We start from the raw sequence: 7,453 nt of genomic DNA, 5'->3' as shown, positions 1-7,453 counted from the left end.
TGGATGCCCCATCCCTGGAAGTGTTCAAGGTCAGGTTGGACGGGGCTTTGAGCAACCTGATCTAGTGGCAGATGTCCCTGCCCCCGGCAGGGGGGTTGGACTGGATGATCTTTGAAGGGCCCTTCCAACCCAAACCATCCTGTGAGTCCATGGTTCTATGAGATGTGAGGGCAGGTCTCCCCTGGATTAGTAACTGCACAAATGGTCGGGTTTTGTGCCAGCGAGGGTCTCAGGGTGATCCCCAGCAACGGTGCTGGAACCGGTCCTCTCACCGTATTTTAAATGAGATCGAAAAAGAGCGAGCAGTGAAGTGCCGCGGCCTCTAGTATGTGATCATTTAGGGTAGTCGAAATGAAAACTGGCCGCTGAGAGCAGGGGGAGGATGTCACGGCACCGAGGGACAGCTTGATTCAAGGTCACAAACTGCAAACCAGTGCCCATGGGAAAAACACCAGGCACAGGTGTCAGCAGATAGCAGGGCTGTCCGTGGGCTCTGACCACCCAGGGCAGAGACCTTGGGGTGGGTATCAACAGTGCCGAGATACCGACTGGGATGCCGGGGTGGCTGGAAGGAAGGGGAGCCATGAGTGGCGCAGCCGGGCACTGCTGCTCCTCCCCCAAATTGGAAATCCTGAAGAGAGGTAGCCCTGCTCCTGCGGGAGATGCTCCTGCAGGGAGCTGAAGGTGATGGTGCAGACGTGGCCTCCAGGCAGGAAGCCCCCAACCCGCTGATGGCCGGGGCTGTAGTGGGAGCAATGGGGATGCTTCTCAGCTGTCCCTTCAAGCTTTGGCCGTGGTGAGGACAGCACAGAGAGGTGGCTGTATCTCGGTGCGACCTAGTACTGCGTGGGGATGCTTCTCAGCTGTCCCTTCAAGCCCTCAAGAGAGGTGGCTGTATCTCGGTGCGACCCAGTACTGCAGTTCATGGTTTCATAGACTCACAGAGTGGTTTGGGTTGGAAGGGGCCTTTGAAGATCATCCAGTCCAACCCCACTGCCATGGGCAGGGACATCTGCCACTAGATCAGGTTGCTCAAGTTTCAGGGGGATGCTTCTCAGCTGTCCCTTCAAGCCCTCAAGAGAGGTGGCTGTATCTCGGTGCGACCCAGTACTGCAGTTCATGGTTTCATAGACTCACAGAGTGGTTTGGGTTGGAAGGGGCCTTTGAAGATCATCCAGTCCAACCCCACTGCCATGGGCAGGGACATCTGCCACTAGGTCAGGTTGCTCAAGTTTCAAGTCCTTCTCTCTGCTCATCAAGTCCTGGGTTTATGGGACAGAGCCTCCAGCAGTCAGTTTTTGCCAGGGGTGGGAGGCTGGCGATGGGGTCTTCGCAGGACCTGCCGTGGGTTTGGTGGCAGCCCACACCACTGTCCCCTCCGGCGCAGCGCAGCAGCCCGGTGACACCCTCCTGGAGCCGGGCGAGGGGTTGGAGCTACCCACATTTGGGGTGGGGTATCTGGGTTGGGCAAGAGCCATCCCTAACCTTTCCCTGCCCCTCGCAGGCTGAAGGACCTCTTCTACCGCTCCAGCAACCTGCAGTACTTCAAGCGGCTGATTCAGATCCCGCAGCTGCCGGAGGTGAGACCCCGTGGTCCCCGGTCCCCATGCTCACTGTCCCCATGGCCAGGAGCAGCAAAGGGGCCGGTGGCGCTGTGAAAGTGCCCAAAAAGGGTCGCCTGCCGCCTTGCCTGGCTTCCCGGGGCCAGTGGCAATGTGAGGCTTGGGGGGCCTGAGGCTCATCTTTGCATCCCTCCCTGGGTGGGATCCTGCGGGATGGAGCTGCCCCTCCGGCCGGGGGGCTGGGATCCCCTCTCGCACCGACCCCCCGCCCTTGCCGGGATCCATCCTTGTGGGTCCTGGCTCCATTCCCACGGGTCCGGGCATGGTCAGCTCAGCACTGGGGCGGGATTCCAACCAACCATGCCTGAAGCCCTGCGGCCGTGCCAGTCCTCCCCCACCCAGCCACGCTCCCCTCCCTCCCCAGAACCCTCCCAATTTCCTGCGTGCCTCAGCGCTGTCAGAGCACATCAGCCCCGTGGTGGTGATCCCTGCCGAGGCATCCTCACCCGACAGTGAGCCCATCACAGACCTGGTGGAGATGGACACGGCCTCGCAGGTGAGCCGCAGCAGCGCTGCCCGTGCCCCTCGGGCTGCGGAGAGGACAGTGGGCGCCCTTTGGCTCTAAGACCAGGGTTTTTTCTCCAAAACCATGCCATGGTGGGGGCTGAGACAGTGGGGATGGCCTCAAGCACTGGGGAGGCCATGTGGGTGCTGGGTGTTACATGTGGGTGCTGCTAGGTCTGAGCCAGGCTGAATTCATCTCACGGTGCTTCTCTCGGTGGTTTGGTGCCCTCCAGTGATGGCCGGCTAGAGATGTTTGGCTTCCCAGCATCGCCCCTCAGCTCTGCGTGCTTGCATTAGGTCTTCACCCCCCCTCACCACCAAGGGTTGTCTCCAGGCGCTGAGCATTTCGGGAGGGGAAGGGGCGTGCGGTGACATGGCTTTGGGGATCTTCCCCCCCCCGGGAGTTAGGTGAGGACGAACCAGAGATGCTCCATGTTCAACATGTTCAACACATTCAACACGTTCAACACGTTCAGTGCCCTGGGATCAGCGGGGGGGATCCAGCCTCGGTGTCCAGGCAGCACAAGCAGGCAGCAGCCCTGCCGGCACGTGGGCTGGCTTGGCGGTACCGCCGGGGACATGGAGGGGACAAGGGCTCCTGGGTGGTGGTGGGTTCAGTCCGGGTCCGTGCTGCTCTCCCCACAGAGCCTGTTTGACAATAAGTTTGACGACATCTTCGGCAGCTCTTTCAGCAGCGACCCCTTCAACTTCAACAGCCAGAACGGGATGAACAAGGATGACAAGTGAGCAGTCCCGGTGATGCCGCGGAGGCGGCCATGATCGGATGGGAGCTCCCTCCCCGGCATGGCACCGCAGCCACCTGCCAGGCTGCTGCAGCACAGCAGCCACGGTGGCACAGGGGACACCTCCCCTCCCAGGATGTGTCCCCACGGCACCGGCATGGCTGGTGGCACTGAGGATGTACCCGGTGTCTCTCCTTCCCAGGGACCGGTTAATTGAGCAGCTTTATGGGGAGATCGCAGCCCTGAAGGAGGAGCTGGAGAACTTCAAGGCTGAGGTGGGTGACAACCATCTGGTGGTGTCACGCAGTGAGCACCCATGTGGCAGTCCAGGGGCAGGATGAGACTCGGCGGCTCACACTGGGAATGGGGCTGGTGGGGTGGTGGCTGTGTCCCCGGGTGGGCAAGGCGGTGACCCTGTCTTTCTGTCCTTGCCCTGTCCCCGATGGCTTCTGCATCCCTGGTGCAGCCATCCCTGCCCATAACGTGTTATGGTGTGCCGGGGCGGGGAGCTGTGTCGCTGTCGGGGGGGCCAGGCTCACCCCCACTGCCCAGCATCCTCAGTGCTTCACCCTGCTGCATTTGGGGCCCTGCGGGATGCTCCCCACGGGCTGGCCACCGGACGGTACCGGCAGCCATCGGACGGTGCCGGCAGCCACCAAACGGTGCCGGGAGCTGCCCGCCTGCCATCTCCACAGAGCGCACGGGGCGCGGTGCAGCTGCGCGGTCGCGCCAGCGAGCTGGAGGCCGAGCTGGCCGAGCAGCGGCACCTGAAGCAGCAGGCGCAGGACGAGAGCGAGTTCCTGCGCGCAGAGCTGGAGGAGCTGAAGAAGCAGCGGGAGGACACTGAGAAGGCGCAGAGGAGCCTGACGGAGATTGAAAGTGAGCGGGGAGAGCCAGCACCCGGCTTAGGGTGGGGGTGAGCCCCGGGGTGGGGGTTCCGGGTGCTCACCTCGGCGTCCCTGCGTGTGTGGCAGGGCGGGCGCAGGCCAACGAGCAGCGCTACAGCAAGCTGAAGGAGAAGTACAGCGAGCTGGTGCAGAACCACGCCGACCTGCTGCGGAAGGTGGGTTCCCCGAAACCCCGCCTGGCATCCCCTTTCCCAGCCGTGCCCCCCGACGCTGGGGGTTGCTGAGCTCCCTCTCTGCCGTCGCCAGAATGCGGAGGTGACCAAGCAGGTGACAGCGGCCAGGCAGGCCCAGGGGGACGTGGAGCGGGAGAAGAAGGAGCTGGAGGACTCCTTCCAGCGGGTGAGCGAGCAGGCTCAGAGGAAGGTGAGTAGGGACGGGGGGGACACACCAGGGATGGCTGGGGGGCTCTCCCATGGGGCACCGGTGCCGGCAACCTCTCTTCTTGCCCGCAGTCTCAGGAGCAGGCAGAGGTGCTGGACACACTGAAGCGGGAGCTGGCAGCCAGCAGACAGGAGCTGCAGGTTCTCCAGGGCACCCTGGAGTCCAGCACGCAGGTGAGAGCCCATGGGTGGCCCCCACCAACCCCACCACTGCCCCAGGACGGGCAGCCCGGGCGAAGGGGAGGTCTGCCTGCTGTCACGGTGCTTGGGCGAGGTGTTACCCACCATTGACCTGATAACTCCCCGTCTTCTTCCTCCCCACATCTAGATGGGTTTAACGATCATACCAGGGGGTTTAACACTCCTGGGCGCGAGAGCATGTGGAGCAATGGCCTCCAGCAGCAGGGATCGTTGAACAAAATTCCTGCAAGAGCAGGGTCAGGCAGGGCAGCTCTGCCTGCTGCAAAACCCAGGCAGGGAGCGTGCCATCACATCGCAAGCCTTGAAATACCCCCATCGCACGGGCTTGCTGCCATGCTAGAGGGTATTTCATGCCTGCGAAGTTGTGGAGGACAGCAGGGGTTTCCAGGCTATTGTAGAAGGCAGAAGCTGGCAGGAAAATGGAGCTGCCTGTCCCCAGGGTGGGCAGACACGCTGCAGCAGGACAGGGCTGGGGCAGAGCCGGCTCCGGGGCTGGCAGCCAGCCGCCCTTCATCCGCTCCTCCATCAGGATGCTGACAGTCGTAATAAAAGTGAATTTTCACTGGCAAAAGCGAAAGGGCTTCCCAGGGAGCCTCAGCCAGCCCCAGGCGAGACCGTCAGTGCTGCAAGGGTGCTGCCAGGCGGCGGGTGATGCAGGGCGATGACCTGCACGGGCTGCGATGCACCGAGCAGGGACGGTCGGGGTGGCCCGAGCCTGGACCATGAACAAATCCCCAAACTGGAGGGTTCGCCCTCAGCACAGCCCCAACCGCTGTTTCGTGGCCACCCAGGCGGGAGCGGAGCAGAGCACCCGGATTGCCGGCCTGGAGCAGGAGAGGGACAGCCTGAGCCGGGCAGCGGAGCAGCCAGGGGAGGAGATGGCTGCCGTGCGGGCTGAGCTGCAGCAGCTGCGGGACACGCTTAGCCGCGAGCAGGAGAGCAGCAAGATGGAGCTGGAGACGTTGCAGACCCAGCTGAGAGACAAGGTACCCCGGGGGCACCGCTGGCACGGGGCATCCCAGCATCCCCCTCCCTCCAAGCTGCGGGGGTTTGGCAGAGCTGGAGGCACCGGTGGGGTGTGGGGGTGATTCCCAGCCGGCGCGGCTGGGGCTGTGACGCCCGCACCGGCTTTGCAGGAGAGCGGGGAGCGGGCGCTGCAGCGGCGCCTGGCCGAGGAGCAGTTTGCCCTGTTGCAGGGCACCGCGCGGGAGGCAGAGCGGATGGTGCAGGATGCCCTCGGTCGCCTGGAGGATCCCGCTCACATCGGCTGCACTGGCTCGGCGGGTGAGTTCCCCGGTGCTCGCCAAACCCTGGGTGATCCCAATCCGCCACAGCACAAAGCCCCCCTCCCCGCTGTCCTACGGGCTGTGCTGGCAGCAGAGAGCAGCCGTGCTGCACACGGGGACGCCCCGCGTTTGAGTCCTGCCTGCTGTCTGCCTGCAGATTGCCTCCTGTCCAGGACGCTGGCAGCCTCCGAGTGCGTGGAGCGGCTGCGGGACGCACACAGCAAATACCTTTCCAATCGCGCAGGTGGGAGTCGGCAGCCCCGAGCAGGGGCTGGGCTGGGGGAAAGGGGCAGCTCCGGCACTCTTGGGCCGGGTGGGCAGCGCCTGCGGGGGCTGAGGCGTGCGCCTGCTCTCCCGCTGCAGCCGTGGGCTCCCTGTTGCCTTGCCTGGCCCTCTTCGCCCACCTCGTCAGCGACACCCTCCTGCAGGGCAGCGCTACCTCCCACATGGCCCCCATGGAGCCCGCTGACCGTGAGTGCTGCCTGACGGGGCGGGCAGGGTGCTGGGGCGGGCAGGATTCTGGGGCAGGCAGAATGCTGGGGCGGGCAGGGTGCTGGGGCAGGCAGGGGCCAACTGGGGCAGAAGGACGGGCGGGCAGGGGCAAGGGCGGGCAGGGTGCTGGGGCAGACGGGCCAGGATGGGCAGGGGCCGGCACGGGCAGGATGCTGGGGCAGGCAGGGGCCGGGCCGGGCAGAATTCCGGGGCAGGCAGGGGCCGGGTGTCTCTGTCCCCGCGTGCGGCACCCTCAGCCTCTCGTGCTGCCCATGCAGGTCTGCTGGAGATGTGCAAGCAGTGCGGCAGCGAGGCCGTGAGCTACCTCAGCGCCCTGCAAGACCCGGGGACGGTGGAAGGTGCCGACTGCAGCCTGGTGACGACCTGCCTGGGCCGGATCAGCGCCATTGGGGAGGTGGGTGCCCCAGGAAGGCTGGTGGGACGGGGTCAGGCCCTGGCGGGCACTGCCGGAGGGGCTATGCCACCCCTGGACGGTCATTTTCGTCCCGTCCCGTCACCAGGAGCTGCGGCCCAGAGGACTGGACGTCAAGCAGGAGGAGCTGGGTGACCTGGTGGACAAGGAGATGGCGGCAACGGCGGCGGCCATCGAAACGGCGGCCGCCCGCATTGAGGTGAGGGTTGCCGCATGCTGCGAGGCACCCATGGGTGCCGTGGCTGCCGGGACCACCGGCACGAGGCCAGGATGGCGCGCGGGGCTCAGCATGGCCTCTCCCCCCTCTACCAGGAGATGCTGAGCAAGGCGCGGGCTGGTGACACCGGGGTCAAACTGGAAGTGAACGAGAGGTGAGCGGTGGCCGGGGCGCTGGAGAGAGCCAGGCGGGCAGGATGGGGCCTGGTGCTACAGGCAGAGCGGCTACCCCACAGCTCTGGGGTCTCCCTGCCCCACAAGTGGGGCTCAGTGGGGTTTGTTTGGCAGGATCCTGGGCTCCTGCACGGGTCTCATGCAGGCCATCCACGTCCTGGTCCTGGCCTCCAAGGACCTCCAGAGGGAGATCGTGGAGAGCGGACGGGTGAGCCCGGGCAGGGAGGCAAGGCAGGGGTGCGGGCAGGGCACGGGGCAGCAGGTGCTTGGCCAGCTGGGGGTCACCATGCTGCTCCGAGCCTTGGCCCATTGGGGCATCAACACCGGCTGCCAGGAGCTCCTGCCCCAGCCCCAGGGTCTCACCTTGGCTGCGGTCCCCGGGGTGTCACGGAGGTCCCTGATCTCCCCATGTAGGGGACCCCGTGACCCCCCAGGTTCGGTGTCTCCCCGGCTCCTACGCACATCCTAAATGAAACCCTGATTTACTCCGTTCC

General features: G+C 65.0%; 1 protein-coding gene across 1 annotated transcript in view; it reads left to right on the top strand.

Moving 5' to 3' along the window:
* The window catches only part of HIP1 (huntingtin interacting protein 1), a 24,117-nt gene that overhangs the window by 13,483 nt on the left and 3,181 nt on the right, over positions 1-7,453 (top strand). Inside the window, exons 12-27 of the mRNA XM_009276433.2 lie at positions 1,505-1,580; positions 1,987-2,118; positions 2,772-2,869; positions 3,072-3,144; positions 3,565-3,748; positions 3,844-3,932; positions 4,024-4,140; positions 4,230-4,331; positions 5,150-5,344; positions 5,495-5,642; positions 5,802-5,888; positions 6,008-6,115; positions 6,415-6,551; positions 6,658-6,768; positions 6,882-6,940; positions 7,074-7,167. Of these exons, the coding sequence (XP_009274708.1) occupies positions 1,505-1,580; positions 1,987-2,118; positions 2,772-2,869; positions 3,072-3,144; positions 3,565-3,748; positions 3,844-3,932; positions 4,024-4,140; positions 4,230-4,331; positions 5,150-5,344; positions 5,495-5,642; positions 5,802-5,888; positions 6,008-6,115; positions 6,415-6,551; positions 6,658-6,768; positions 6,882-6,940; positions 7,074-7,167 (1,810 nt within the window). The remainder of the gene's footprint in view (positions 1-1,504; positions 1,581-1,986; positions 2,119-2,771; positions 2,870-3,071; positions 3,145-3,564; positions 3,749-3,843; positions 3,933-4,023; positions 4,141-4,229; positions 4,332-5,149; positions 5,345-5,494; positions 5,643-5,801; positions 5,889-6,007; positions 6,116-6,414; positions 6,552-6,657; positions 6,769-6,881; positions 6,941-7,073; positions 7,168-7,453) is intronic.

Source organism: Aptenodytes forsteri, unplaced genomic scaffold, assembly GCF_000699145.1.
Source record: "Aptenodytes forsteri isolate BGI_AS27 unplaced genomic scaffold, ASM69914v1 Scaffold209, whole genome shotgun sequence".
Lineage (NCBI taxonomy): Eukaryota > Metazoa > Chordata > Aves > Sphenisciformes > Spheniscidae > Aptenodytes > Aptenodytes forsteri.
This window is presented reverse-complemented; position numbering and strand designations above follow the sequence as displayed.